We start from the raw sequence: 15,706 nt of genomic DNA, 5'->3' as shown, positions 1-15,706 counted from the left end.
GAAATGCGGTTGAGACGGGAGCACAGTTTATGTCCCTCGCTGAGGTCTCTCTAGTTTCGGGACTTCACCTGAATTTCCCTGTTATGTTCCGTGCAACTGGGAGAAGAGAAGAAATTGTTTTCTTCATCCGTGAGATGTACACGTGTGTGGCTCGACAGGAGGACTAGTTCATGTCTATTAGTCCTTTCTCTGGTTATTTCTCTATTACTGTTCTCTAGCCCTTGGACCAAGAGAACACATCACCCCTTTCCTTGCGAGAGTGAGAAGTCACATGACAGCAGTTTGCAGTCCAACAGGTTTATTTGAAATCACAGGCTTTCAAAGGGCTGCTCCTTTGTCAGGTGAAGTCCTTCCCCAGCCCAACAACACCACTTCCACATCATTTCTTTGAAAAACAGAGTTGTCCAACCGTCTTAAAAAAATTACGGTCAGTTTGTTAAAGCTGCATTGATGCGTGGGCACATCTCTCTTCCTATGAGATTTCAGATAGTTGATGTCACTTTGACCCACTCTGCTTCTCAATGTGGAGAGTGTGCATTCTCCACCCTGCACGATATCCCTTCCAGCACAGACTCTATTGCAATTGTCCAATTCGCCCTGAAGCCCTGTGGAGTGCAATGTCTTTTGGATTGTATTTTAATATTCAGCCCTGCGGACGGTGGTCTGGATTCCCTGCTGGGCTGCATCCTGACCAAGAGTATGAGAACGGTCTGACTGGAAAACTTCCCTCACCTCCTTTTCTCTGCTTTATTACACATTGGAGGTGATTCTGTCCATGTCTGAGAGAGTATTCATGAGGCAATGAATAAAAAAATGAACAAAAATGCATGCTGTCAATATTATGTCTCCATTTTACTTCATTCTATTTCCCAACCTCACATGATCTACAATCAAACACACTTAAAATGGTCTTCAGGGAGAAAAGAACATCTCAGGGTTTAAGGTGATACTTTCAACATGAGACACATCATTGAAGCTGTTCCTCTCTCCACACATTCATAATTTGTCTGCATCTCTTTTACTTTCATTCCTTTCTCATTCCCTCCATCTGTTGTTTCTACATTAATTCACTACTGTTTAGGGGCGGCACAGTGGCTCAGTGGTTAGCACTGCTGTCTCACAGCACCAGAGTCTCAGGTTCGATTCCAGCCTCGGGGCGACTGTCTGTCTGGAGTTTGCACGTTCTCCCCGTGCCTGCGTGGGTTTCCTCCAGGTGCTCCGGTTTCCTCCCACATTCCAAAGATGTACAGGTCAGGTGAATTGGCCATGCTAAATTTCCCATAGTATGAGGTACATTAGTCAGAGGGAAATGGGTCTGTGTGGGTTACTCTTTGGAGGGTCGGTGTGGACTGGTTGGGCCGAAGGGCCTGTTTCCACGCTGTCGGGAATCTAAACTCATTCGACGGACATCAGTGGGATTGGATAGACTGACATATATTACCTATCCCTAATTATGCAGGGGACAGTTTAGAGTGAAGCACATTGCAGTGGGTCTGGAGTCACCTATAGGTTCAGACTGAGCAAAGACGGTAGGTTTCATTTCCCTGAAGGGAATGAGTGAACCGAATGGTACTTTATCCCCCAACAATCAAGGACTGTTCCATGTTCATCCTGAGGTTCTTAGTTCCAGATTTGTATTGAAGGGAAAACTCCATGGTAGGATTTGGACTCAGATCCCCAGAACATTATTAGTGTCATCGGAATGAACAACCCAGTGATAACAAGGCCATCACCTTATCCTACGTTCCCTTCCCTTCCTCTCCTTTTATCTCCACTGAACCCTTCAGGTCTCTCTTTCTCTTATTCTCTCCCTATCTGATGACAATGTAGTCAATTAAATTAAGATGAATATTTTGGAATTGATTGATATTGATGTTGTCACATGTACCGAGAAACAGTGAAAAGTGTTGTTTTCCATGGCTGTACAGGCAGATTGTACCATACAAAGTGCATCAGGGTAGCAGAACCGAGTGTAGTATACAGTGTTACAGCCACAGAGAAGGTGCACGGAGAGAAATCGTCATCAACATTTGAGCTGTCCGTCCAAAAGTCTGATAACAGCGGGGAAGAAGCTGTTCTTGAATCTGTCTGAACATGTATTCAAACGTTTATGTCTTTTGGCTGACAGAAGGGGATGGAAGAGTATAACTGGGGTGGGAGGGCTGTTTGATTGTGATGGTTGCTTTCCAGACACAATGGGACAAGTAGATGGAGTAAGTGGATTGAAGGCTGCTTTGTGTGATGGACTGGGCTGTATTCACAACACTCTGCAGTTTCACACCACCTTGGGAGAAGCAGTAGCCACACCACACTGACATGCACCCAGGCAGCGTTCTTCCTGTGGGAAATCTGTAACAATTGTCCTAACGCTGTGTCGCCTCGCCCTCAGTCTCTTTTGTGTGTTCTGTCTCAATGCTGCTTGAGATCCGACCGACAATGACGGTGTCATCAGCAACCTTGTAAATGGAGTTGGGGCAGAAAATGGCCACACAGCCGTGAGTGATGAAGGCGCAGAGTAGAGGGCTGGGTATGCAGACCTGCTGGGCCCCGTTGTTGAGGGTGACGCTGGAGAAGACGTTGTCGCCTTGTCTTACCGATTGAGGTCTGTGGGTCAAGAAGTCGAGGGTCCCGTTACAGAGGGGGATACCAAAACCGAGGTCTCTGAGCTTCGAAATGAGTTTGTTTGGAATTATTGTGTTGGAGGTTAAACTGTAGTCAATGAGTAGGACAGTGACATAGACCTCCTTGTTAACCATTTGTTTCAGTAGTGAGGGTAGGGCCAGGGAGATAGCTCCTGCCATTTACTTGTTGTATTCAGAGGCAAATTGGAAAGGATTGAGGCATTCTGGGTAGCTGGAGCTGATGTGAGTAATGACTGACCTCTCAAAGCGCTTCATAATGCTGGAGATCTGAACCACTGGGAGATAGTCATTGACACACACTGCATGATTTTTCTGTGGCTTTGGGATCATGGTGTTTTCTTGAAGCTGGTGGGACATTCAGGTCATATTTAAATATTCAGGAACTGAATCTTAAAGGCTTTACATTCTATCAAAAAGACAGGCTGGTGGGCAGATGGGGTGGGGCTTCCGCATCAGTAAGAAATGAAATTAAATCAAAAGTCAGAAAAAAGTAAGGTCAGATGGTGCAGAATCTGAGGGGGTAGAATTGAAGAACTTCGAAAGTAAATCAAATCCACAGTTGGAGATACGTACAGCCCTCCAAACAGTTGTCAGAAGCTGTGTCGCAAGATACATCAGGAGATAGAAAATGATGTGTAGGAAAGGCAAAGTTACAGTGATCGTGGGGGATTTTAATATACAGGTTGGGAGCGGATTGCAAGGAAAGGAATTTGTGGAATGGCTCCGAGATGGCTTTATGGAGCAGGTCATGGTGGGGCCCACTCAGGAACACGCAATTCCAGATTCAGGGATGTGCAACGAGACAGACTTGGTCAGGGAGCTTAAGGTGAAGGAACCCTGAGGAGGCAGTAACCGTAAAATGACCGAATTCGCTCCACAATTAGAGAGGGAGAAGGTAGAATCTGAGGGAACATTAATACAGCTGAATAAAGGCAACTGCAGAGACCTGAGGGAGGAGCTGGGGAGAATGGACTGGGAGTGGGGCCTAAAAGGAAAGAGAGTGGAACAGCAATGGCGGGGGTTTCTGGGAGTAATGCAGGAGGCACAACGGGGACTCATCCCGAGGGAAAAGAAGCAGGGTACAGGGAGGATGAGGAAACCATGGCTGACCAGGGAAGTCAGGGGTAGCATCAAAGCAAAAGGGAAAGAATATAATATGGGGAAGGGCAATGGGAAACCAGAGGATTGGGAAGCTTACAAAGACCAACAGAGAGTACCAAAAAAAGATATAAGCAGGAAAAAGGTTGCATTTGAGGGTAAGCTAGCCAGTAACATAAAGGAAGACTGTAAGAGTTCCTTCAGTTATATAATGGGCAAAAGAGGCAAAAGTGGACATTGGGCCACTGGAAAATGACGGTGGAGAGATAGTATTGAGAACAAGGAAATGGCTGAGGAACTGAATAATTATCTCACGTCAATCTTTATAGTGGAAATCATGCATAAAATCCCAAAAATTCAAGAGAGAGGTGGCAGGGCTGAGTATGGTAGCCATCGCCAAGGAGAAGGTGATAGATAAACTGAATGGCCTGAAGGTGGATAAATCACCTGGACCAGATGGGCTACACCCCAGAGTTCTAAGGGAGATAGCTGCCGAGATAGTGGAGGTGGTAGTGGCGATCTTTCAGAAATCACATGAATCAGGGAGGGCCTCAGGGGATTGGAAACATCACAAATGCAACACCTGTTTAAAAAGGGAGTAGGGCAAAAGATGGAAAATTACAGACCAATTAGCCTAATTTCGGTTGTGGGTAAGATCCTGGAAACCATTGTGAAGGATGAGACTTCCGAATAATTGGACGTAGATGGTAAAATAGGTTTCATCAAGGGGAGGTCATGCCTGACAAATCTGCTAGAATTCTTTGAGGAAGTAATGAGCAGGTTAGACCAAGAGGAGCCAATGGATGTTATCTACCTGGACTTCAAGAAGGCCTGTGACAAAGTGCCACACAGGAGGCTGCTGGGTAAGATAAGGGTGCATAGTGTTCGAGGCAAGGTGATAGCATGGATAGAAGCCTGGCTGTCTGGCAGGAAGCAGAGAGTAGGGATAAAAGTGTCCTTCTCAGGATGGCAGCCGGTGAGAAGTGGTGTTTCGCACAGCTCAGTGTAGGGACCACAACTTTTCACTTTATACATTAATGATCTAGATGATGAAGATTCTGTGGTTGAGAGCAAGACTCCTGGATGGTATGTTGCCAATCGGATGCCAGGGTCAGCGATGTCTCAGATCGAATCTTCAGGCTTCTTCATGGGAAGGGAGAGCGGTCAGACATTGTAGCACCAATAGCATAGGTAGGGGAAGAATGAGGACCAGAAAAGTGAATCGAGGGAGTTAGTTTGGAAACAGAATGGCAGGATGAACAGAGTGGTAAACTCAGGATTGCTACCGGTACCAAGGGCTCGTGAGGCTAGGAATAGAGAGTGAGTGCAGGTGAACAGATGGCTTCAGGGCTGGTGCAGGTGAGATGACTTCAGCTATGTGGATCATTGGGATACCTTCTGGGGAAGGTGCGGCATGAACAAGGAGGACAATTTGCACCTGAACTAGAGGGGCACCAATATCCTGGGCTGGAGGTTTGCTGGAGCTCTTCGGGAGGGTTTAAACTAGATTGTCTGGGGGCTGGGAAGTGGAGCTACAGATCACAATAACCAGCCAGACAGTGCAGAGAGTTGGAATAGGCAAAAGGACAGTCAGTGTGATGGGTTGACATTTGTCTATTTTAATGCAATAAGTATCAGGAATAAGGGTGATGAATTCAGAGCATGGGTCAGTACTTGGAACTATGATGTTGCAGTCATTACTGAGATTTGGATGTCACAGAGACAGGAGTGGTTGTTGGGTGTTCCAGGGTTTAGGTGTTTCAAAGGGAAGAGGGAGGGACCTAAAAGAGGTGAGGGAGTGGCATTGTTAATCAAGGATAGTATCACAACTGCAGAAAGAGAGGTTGTCGAGGAGGGTTTGTCTGCAGACTCAGTATGGGTGGAAGTCAGAAACAGGAACCAGGAAAGGAGCAGTGACTTTATTGGGAGGCAGATTTTGGAAATGTGCAGAAGTAACAGGGTTGTTGTTAGGGGTGACTTTAACTTCTCCAATATTGATTTGAATCTCCTTAGTTGAAATAGTTTGGATGGAGTAGGTTTTGTCAGGTGTGTCTCAGAAGGATTTCTGACTCAATATGTAGATAGGCTGACTGAGGGGAGGCCATATTGGATTTGATGCTTGGCAAAGAACCAAATCAGGCATCATATCTCTCGGTGGAAGATCATTTTGGTGATAGTGCTCACAAATCTATGGCCTTTACTATAGTCATGGAGAGGGAAAGGAACAGTCAGTATGAGATAGTATTGAATTGGAGGAGGAGGAATTATAATGCTATTAGGCAGGTACTGGGATGCCTAAATTGGGAACTGATGTTCTCAGGGAAATGCACAATAAAAACATGAAAGTTGTTTAGGAAGCACTTGCTGATAGTGCTGTAGAGGTTTGTCCCACTGAAGCAAGGAAGGGGTGCTAGGGTGAAGGAAGCTTGGTTGACAAGGGATGTGGAACATCCAGTCAAGAAGAAGAAGGAAGCTTACTTTAGGTTGAGGAGGCAAGGATCAGACAGGGCTTTAGAGGGTTACAAGTTAGCCAGGAAGGAACTGAAGAATGGGTTTAGGAGAGCGAGAAGGAGGCATGAAAAAGATTTAGCGGGAAGAATTAAGGAAAACCCTAAGGCATTCTCTATTAATGTGAGGAACAAGAGGATGGCCAGAGTGAAGGTAGGGCCAAGGGAAGGAACTTGCTCCTAGAATCGGAGGAAGTTGGTGAGGTCCTTAATGATTACTTTGCTTCAGTATTCACGACTGAGAGGGATCTTGATGTTTCCTAGGACAGCATGAAACAGACTGATATGCTAGAACAGGTTGATGTTAGGAAGGAGGATGTGCCGAAAATTTTGAAATATGTCAGGATAGTTAAATCCACTGGGCCAGACGGCATATAACCCACGTTGCTACGGAAAGTGAGGGGAGAGATTGCTGCACCTTTGGCTAGGATCTTTGCATCCTCACTGTCCACTGCAGTAACGCATGTGATTGGAGGGTGGCAAAATTTATTTCCTTGTTCAAGAAAAGGAATAGGGATAATCCTGTGAATTACAAACCAGTCAGCCTTATGTCGGTGGTGGGCAAAGTATTGGAGAGGATTCTGAGAGACAGGATTTATGATTACTTGGAAAATCATAGCTTGATTAGCGATAGTCAGCATGGCCTTTTGAGGGGCAGGTCATACATCGCAAGCCTTAGTGAATTCTTTAAGCACGTGACAAAAGCATATTGAATATACAGCAGTGGATGTTGTGTACATGGATTTTAGCAAGGTGTTTGATAAGGTTCCCTATGGTAGGCTCATTCAGAAAGTACGGAGGCATGGGATACAAGGAAACCTGTTGGTCTGGATACAGAATTGGTTGGCCCACAGAAGACAGAGTGAGCTAGTAGATGGAAAGTATTCACATTGGAGCTCGGTGAGCAATGGTGTTCCACAGGGATCAGTTCTGGTACATCTGTCCATAGATCCCTCAAAGTTGCCACCCAAATTGATTGGTTTGTTAAGAAGGCGTATGATGTGTTGGCTTTCGTTAGCAGGGAGATTGAGTTTAAGAGGCGTGAGGTTATGCTGCAGCTCTTTCGAGCCCTGGTTAGACCACACTTGAAATATTGTGTTCAGTTCTGGTTGCCTCATTATATGGAAAGATGTGGAAGCTTTAGAGACGGTGCAGAGGAGATTTCCTAGGATGCTGCCTGGACTGGAGGGCATGTCTTATGAAGAAAGGTTGAGGGAGCTAGGGCTTTTCTCATTGGAGTGAAGAAGGATGAGAGGTGACTTGACTGAGGTTTACAAGATGTTGAGGGGCATACATAGAGTGGGTAGACAGAATACTTTTCCAATGACAGAAAAGTCTATTGCACAGAGGCATAATTGTATGGCAATTGGTAGAAGGTTTAGGGGAGATGTCAGAGGTAGGTTCTTTACACAGAGAGTGGTGGGTGTGTGGAATGCACTGCCAGCGGTGGGAGTGGAGTCAGATAGATTCGGGATATTTAAGCAACTCTTGGATAGGCACATGGATGATAGTACAATGAAGGGCATGTAGGATAGTCTGATCTTAGAGTAAGATAACAGGCTGGCACAACATCAAGGGTTGAAGGGTTTGTACTGTGCTCTACTGTTCTATGTTCTATGTTCTAACTGAGGGCATTCTGGCTAAGTTTGCAGATGATATAAAGATAGGTCGAGGGAAGGTAGCATTGAGGAGGTAGGGAGGCTGCAGAAGGATTTGGACAGGTCAGGAGAGTGGGCAAAGAAGTGGCAGATGGAGGACAAGGTGGGAAAGTGTGAGGTCATGCACTTTGGCAGGAAGTATGGAGGCATGGACTGTTTTCTCAATGGGGAGAAAGTTCAGAAACCTGAAGTGCAAAGAGACTTGGGAGCTCAAGTTCAGGATTCTCTCAAGGTCAACTTACAGGTTGAGTCAGTAGTTAGGAAGGCACATGCAATGATGGCATTTATTTTGGGAGGACTTGAATATAAAAGCTGGGATGTACCTCTGAGGCCCTATGAGGCTCTGGTCAGACCACATTTGGAGTATTGGGCCCCATATCTCAGGAAGGATGTACTGGTCCTGGAACGTGATCACAATATGTTCTCGCGAATGGTCCCAGGAATGAAAAGCTTAACATCTGAGGAACGTTTGAGGACTCTGGGACTATACTGAATGGAGATTAGAAGGATGAGGGGTGATCTGATTGAAACATACAGAATACTGAATGGCCTGTACAGAATCGCTGCTAAGAAGATGTTTCCAATGGGTGGGAGAGTCTATGTCCCGAGAGCACAGACTTCGGGTACAGGGAAAACCATTTACAATGGAGATAAGGAGAAACATCTTCATCCAGAGACTGGGGAAACTGTGGAATCCATTGCCACAGAAGGCTGTGGAGGCCACGTCATTGAGTGTATATATAAGACTAAGATCTATAGTTCTTGAATATCTCCTCGATACTCAAGAAAAACATGGGGGGAAACCTGGAGAATGGGATTGAGAAACTTATCAGCCATGATTGAATGGTGGAGCAGACTCGATGGGCTGAATGGTCTAATTCCTGCTCCTATGTTTTATGGTCTGTGTAAGTTCATCACGGTGTAAGGGACCGCTCCTCAGGGAGATAGTACAGGCCTTTGGTGAATGTACAGTGTGGATTCAGCTGAATGACAGGAGGAGATAAAGGGTGGGATTATGTGTGTGGAAAGGGGGAATCAGGAACGGGAGTGTGGGTGAGGAATGGAGTCTTAACATTTGAGCCAAGTGCATTGAAAGACTGCCATGATAAAGTAGATCATTCAGACAGAGTGGGGATCTGGAAACCTTCCCCCCAATCACTAACCATGCTGGGAATGAATTGCATCATGCATTGTTAGCACGGACACAATTCTCTTGTACAAACAGACAAAGGGCGAGTGAGGAAAATTGAGCTGCACCATCTGACTGAATGATACGCTGTACCAGTGGGCTTCAGAATTCACCCTTTCTGGGTCTCTGAAAGTGGGGTCCAACTGTCCCTTTCAACAGGGGGTTTTCAGGGAGAGCAGAGGAGAGATGAGGCAGAGCTGTTTGATCTCCTCTGCTCTCTCTCCAGTGCAATTACATCCCTCCGGAAATGTGCAGTTTGCTGTCTGTGGTCTAACCAAGTTTATCCCACTGTGCACTGGCAATCAAGCCCCACTATTTACTGAGTCATCAAAAAGGTGAAGGTTTATTTAAAGCAACAAATTGTCCAACTATACACATCGTATTAAAAGAATATGGACCTGCAGCTTTCTTTGCTATTTAACTGTTTAATATAATCAAACCAGTTTAAACCAATGACAAACATTGCTGTGTTGAATTGCCAACCTGTAATGAAAGTTTAATTGTTAGCTCTTTTATGTAATCCCATTCAGACAAGCAAAAACAGAGAAGAGACAAATATTATGTTTTGTTATAAAATTTCAAGCAGGAAACCCTACTCAATAGTTCCCGTTGAGATGGCAGAGACTGATATGTTGTCCTCTTTCAGATTCTTTCGATTCCTTCCAAATGTTTGATGATGACATGAGTTTGTAGGAACAGCAATTCTCAATTTCCCATTCGCTGTTTGAAAATGTGTTGTTTCTGTGTCTCTGGAAGTAACTTCCAATTGTCCTTTTTAACAGAGGATTTTCAGAGAGAACAGAGGAACACTGAGAGGGATTACCGATCTACCAGGGTGTCTTCATTCAGTTCCCCAGGCAGAAAGGGCAGAAAGTGATACGCATGCTCTGTCTTCGCAGGCTGGTTCTGAACCCTGTATTCTCCACACAATGGGCTGTCGTGAGTGAGCAAGAGATTGTTACTTTGCTGAGCTCTCCTGAACACACAACTGGTGGATGTTGTAAAAAGAATTCAAATAGTGTTTCTGATCAGAATGGCACTGAATGATCACACACATACACACACACGCACACATACACACACACACAAACATACGCACACTTCTCACACACACACACACAAACACACACGTACACTCATGCAGATACACACACACACACACGCCCATATCCATCCACTCACACACGGACAAACACAGACTCTTTCTGTCTCTATTTTTGGATTAGTTTCTTCTTTAAAGAGAAAACAATGAATATAAAACTCACAATTTTGATGGTCGTTCTCTTGTCCATTTCCTACACAGTGTCCTTTTGTTAAAAGCAACACCTTTTCCTACTTGGACCCATGAACCAACAAAACAAAAGTGCTCTTTTGAATCCACCACTGTGAACAGAAATGTGGAGGAGACGGTGTTGGACTGGGATGGACAAAGTCAGAAGTCACACAACACCAGGTTATAGTCCAACAGGGTTATGGAGCGCTGCCCCTTCATTAGATGAAGGGAGAGTGAAGCTCACGGACAGAGAATTTATGGACAGAAAGATCAAGGGGATGCAGAGAGATCAAAAGATCACACAAGTCCCTGCAGGTGACCAAGGGTGTTAGACAGTGTGAGGAAAGTGTCATCAGCTGAAAAACGAGGGAAGGGATACCCTATAATCCAACTAAATGAGGCAGAGAGATAATGACAAACAAGTTAATAAGAAGGTGGTGCTGGAGACAAACCAAATGATTGAAATAACATGGAACACAAACAGAAGCTGCTGGAAAAGCTCAGCAGATCCAGCAGCATCTGTGAGGGGAAGCAGAGGAAGGGTCACCGGACCTGAAAGGTTACCTCAGATTTTTCAGTAGAAATTGGCAAATGTTGGGTAGTATCCAATCTTGTGTTGTTGTAGTGCCTGCACAGTCTCGCTAATATACCATGCCTCGGAGAATCCTTACCCATAGATGGATTCAAGTGATAGAGTGCCCTTCATCGTCCAGTACTTCCCTGGAGCAAAGAGACTACACCATGTCCCTCACAGCCTTAAACACGTCATTAACGACAACAAACATCTCACCAAGGGTCAGCCCTTCACCTCCACTTCTCACCTTCAAACAACCACCAAATCTTAAACAGACCATCGTTCCCAGCAAACTGCCCAGCCTTCAGGATCACATTGATCAAAACACCACAAAACCCTGGCACAGCACCCTCTGCAAAACATGTCAGATCATCGACATGGATACTACTATCACACTTGGGAACACTACCCACCATGTGCATGGCAGGTACTCATGTGACACAGCCATAAGACCATAAGACCATAAGACATAGGAGTGGAAGTAAGGCCATTCGGCCCATCAAGTCCACTCCGCCATTCAATCATGGCTGATGTGCATTTCAGCTCCACTTACCAGCGTTCTCCCCGTAACCCTTAATTCCTCTAGACAACAAGAATCTATCAATCTCGGCCTTGAAGACATTTAGCGTCCCGGCTTCCACTGCACTCCTTCCACAGGCCCACCACTCTCTGGCTGAAGAAATGTCTCCGCATTGTCAGCATTGTCTACCTCATACACTTGAGGTAATGATGCCCTGAGGCTTGGTATATTTGTGAGATCATGCAGACACGACAACAATGGATGAATGGACACTGAGCAACAATGACCCAGTCAGAACTGTTCTCTCCCAGTCGGGGGACAGTTCAGTGCTCAAGGACATTCAGCCTCCCATCTTCGGGTAAGCATCCTTTGAGATGCACAATAATGCGGAATCGCTGAACAGAAACTTTGAGGCAAGTTCTGTATCTATGAAGAGGGCCTCAATTGTGATCCTGGGTTCATGTTGCACTACATGTGACTCCAATGTGCTGTTCTGTGTCTGTAAAATCTTCCTTACTATCCAGTTTTGACACCATCACCTTGATAATTTGTTATGATCCCATCACCAGAATTAGTTTGTACAGTTTTAGATGGCATGTTACTTAGGATACACACTTGGCATGTGACTCTTTTACCCATCAAGTTACTCCAGCTGTTTAGTTGCTCTCCAGCACAATGTGATATTTGATTTTTTTGGAATTATCTCTCTGCCTAAATTAATCAGATCTTAGACCATCCCTTCACTTGTTACTCAGCTGTTGACACTTTACTCACAATGTCTGTCCCTTTCGATCACCCACAGAGACTTGTTATGCAGCCTGTCGACACTCCCACTCACACCATGTGTGTAAGATGTTTATATCGGTCTGCCTATAAATTCTGTGTTCTGTGTGTTTCCCTCCTCTTCACCTGATGAAGGATCAGTGCTCCGAAAGCTTGTGATGTCAAATAGCCCTGTTGAACTGTAACCTGGTGTTGTGTAGATTCTAACGTTCTCCACCCCAGTCCAACACTGGCACCTCCACATTGTAATGGACAGAGATGAACGACTTTGTCTTTAGACACGGAGAGAAGAAGAGGAAGAGAAACCTGGAGGATTCAGTGAAGGTAAAAGGAGTGGGAGAGAAGGGAAGTTAGGATGAGGTGATGGCCTTGTGCAGTTATCACAGGCTGTTCATCCAACCACTCAGAAAATGTTCTGGGAACCTGAATCCAAATTTCACCAAGGAGATTTCCCAACACTAAAAATCTGGAATTAACTGGCCCGGTGGCTCAGTGGCTTGCCATGCTGCCTTATAGCGCCAGGGACCCGGGTTCGATTCCCACCTCGGGTGACTGCCTGTGTGGAGTTTGTACATTCTCCCCGTGTCTGCATGGGTTTCCTCCAGGTGCTCCGGTCTCCTCCCACAGTCCAAAGGTGTGCAGGATAGGTGAATTGGCCACGCTAAATTGTCCCATAGTTTTCAGGGATATATAGGTTAGGTGCCATCAGTCAGGGGTAAATATAGGATATAGTGGAATGGGTCTGGGTGGGTTTCTCTTCGGAGGGTCACTGTGAAGTTGTTGGGGCGAGGGACTGTAAGGATTCTATGTAATGCGTAACCTTGGGGGCATCATGGTGGCTCAGTGTTTAGCACTGCTGCCTCATAGCACCCAGGTTTGATTCTAGCCTCAGGCCACTGTCTATCTGGAGTTTGCACATTCTCTGCCCGGGTTTCCTCCAGATGCTCCAGTTCCCTCCCACAATCCAAAAGACGTGCAGGTCAGGTGAATTGGCCATGCTGAATTGCCCACTGTGTTAGGTGCATTAGTCAGGGGTATATACGCAGCAGGGGAATGGGTCTGGGTGGGTTACTCTTTGGTGGGTCGTTGCGGACTTGTTGGGCTGAAGGGTCTGTTTCCTCACTGTGGGGAACCGAATCAGGTATCTCAAAAGGAAGATTTTACAGACATAGAACAGTATAGTGGGGTTATGTTCAATGTGACATGAACCCAAGATCAGAGTTGAGGTTTTCTGCATGGTTACAGGACTTAGCTATCAGTTTCTGCTTGGCAATTCTGTGTTGTTGTTTACCTCGAAGGCTGCGGTGGAGAACACATACCTGAAGATCAGAGGCTGAATATTCTTTACCTCTGAAGGAGGGAGCAAACATTCCTGTCTGGGACATTGTTGCACGGTGTCCATTCATCAGTTGCCATAGTGTCTGCCTGGTCTCGCCAATGCAATCAAAAGAAACATTCCTTGGTTTTTGGCAGATACAAAAAGCTCTCGTTCACTCATCTCCTTCAGAGCAGGGAGAACGGCCATTCCTGCGCAGTCTGACCCTACATGTGGCTCCAGACCCACAGGAATGTGCCTCACTCTGAACTACTCCCAGGAAAGTTAGGGATGGGTCATAACTGCTGGTCTAACCAATCCCAGTGATATCCCTTGAATGAATGAACACAATTGTGAATGAATGACAGAACCAACAGATGGACAGAATGAGAAAGGAATGGAAGTAAAAAGAGAGATGTGGACAAATTATGAATGTTTGAGGGGAGAAATAGCTTCCATGAATTGTCTCATGTTGAACGTATCATATTAAGCATTAAATGATTTGTTTCCTGGTGAATATTGTGAGTGTGCTTGATTGTAATTCATCTGACATTTGTAAAGGGAATCAAGGAAGATCAAGACACAACATTCATAACATGCATTTTTCCTCAGGTTGTGTCTACACGAATTAGGATGGCAAATTTGTGAAAGGATAGAAGTCAAACAAAGACACAATGCCCACAAGATGTATTTTTCTTCACTTTTATTTCTTTCCCCCTGAGTACTCTCTCACACATGGACAGAAGCATCCCCAATGTTTTGTGAAGGAGAGAAAAGGAGGTGAGGGAAGTTTTCCACGTCCCATGGCTCAAATAGACAATTTCGCCTCTTCATCTCTTTACGTGGAGAATAACAGGGAAATTCAGGTGAGAGGTGAAGATTGGAGAGAGCTCAGAGATGGGCACAAACTGTATGGGATGCTTCAGTCTCAATCACTTTTCTTATTTTGATGTAGGGATACATTCATGGATGAGAGTAAAGGGATATTTCAGAGCCCTCTTCAGCTCCTCTCTGAATTTACTCTGGGTCAGGGCATAAAGGGCAGTGTTTGTACAGGAGCTCAGGTAGAAGAGCACAGTCCCAGATATGTCAGCGATCATAACAGGATGGTCATAACTGGGGTAAAAATGGTTGTTGGTAATCTTCATCAGTAAGAAAACACTGATCTTGGTCATCCACAACAATATAAAACTGCCCGAGACAACAAACAGCAGGATGATGGATTTCCGCCTGTTGACCATCTCTGCATCTCCTCTCTGGTCCCTGTTACTGGGAGCTCGGAGACCCCTGCGTGCCCGATTTGCCAAGACAATGTGCCTGACAGTCAGAGCATTGAACAGCAGGATCAGGAGGTAGGGGATCAATGGGTTCAGCAACTGGTGTAACCAAAAAAATGCCACCCATCCTGGCAAGATATAGAACTCTAGTCTGTTGCCACAGCCCCAGGGCACACCACCCCATGTGCCCAAAGATTGGTATCTGAAGTAAAATGGAATGTTCCTCAAAATGCTCACTGACCAGACAATGGTCACCACCAAGGCTGCTGTTCTGGCAGAGCAATATCTGGACTTCAGATTGTGGCAACAAATGGCCACAAAGCGGTCAATAGTGAAAGTGATGGTCAACCAGACGGAGCAGTCAGTCGTGGCATAGCCCATGATGTAGTTAGTACGGCACACTGCTGTGTAAAACAAGAAGGAAACTGGGAAATATTTGAAAGCCAGTGTTATAAGTATAATGTTGAAGACAATGACCAGTAGATCAGCTGTTGCCATGGAAATCAAATAGAGAGAAGTACTCTTGCTGATGCCACACCTCCCACGAGAGAGAATCACAATCGTCACTAGGTTAGCTGCAAGAGACATTGACAAGTTATTCCATATGTGGGATCATGAATTTTCAGTGTCACAGTGGGCACCCAGATCACAGAGACATGGTTCCAACAACAAGTACAGGGAGGAGTTCAAATGGATAACCACCAGATGTGTCATGGAACTTTATCTTCTACACTTTGAGCAAAGATCACTTTATAATTCAGGAAATGAGTACCCAACATTGAACAACATCCGATAAGCAATAATCTCATTAATTCAAGATATTTCTTGCTCCCTTAGTGTGGGATATTGATTGAGCAAGGGAGATTAGTG

The 15,706-nt window shown here is 45.3% G+C and overlaps 1 protein-coding gene across 1 annotated transcript; it reads right to left on the bottom strand.

Annotated features, from left to right (window-relative positions):
- Positions 1 to 14,500: 14,500 nt before the first annotated feature.
- LOC148139412 (galanin receptor 2a-like) lies at positions 14,501 to 15,334 on the bottom strand. Its single transcript, XM_087980941.1, has one exon. The coding sequence runs from the start codon at positions 15,332 to 15,334 to the stop codon at positions 14,501 to 14,503; it is 834 nt and encodes a 277-aa protein (XP_087837067.1).
- Between the last annotated feature and the right edge of the window lie 372 nt (positions 15,335 to 15,706).

This window comes from Chiloscyllium plagiosum, unplaced genomic scaffold (assembly GCF_037043375.1).
Source record: "Chiloscyllium plagiosum isolate Xiang-an unplaced genomic scaffold, Cpla_swu_hap1 HiC_scaffold_38, whole genome shotgun sequence".
Taxonomy (NCBI): Eukaryota; Metazoa; Chordata; class Chondrichthyes; order Orectolobiformes; family Hemiscylliidae; genus Chiloscyllium; species Chiloscyllium plagiosum.
The sequence above is the reverse complement of the archived record's forward strand: the minus strand, read 5'-3'. Positions and strand labels throughout refer to the sequence as shown.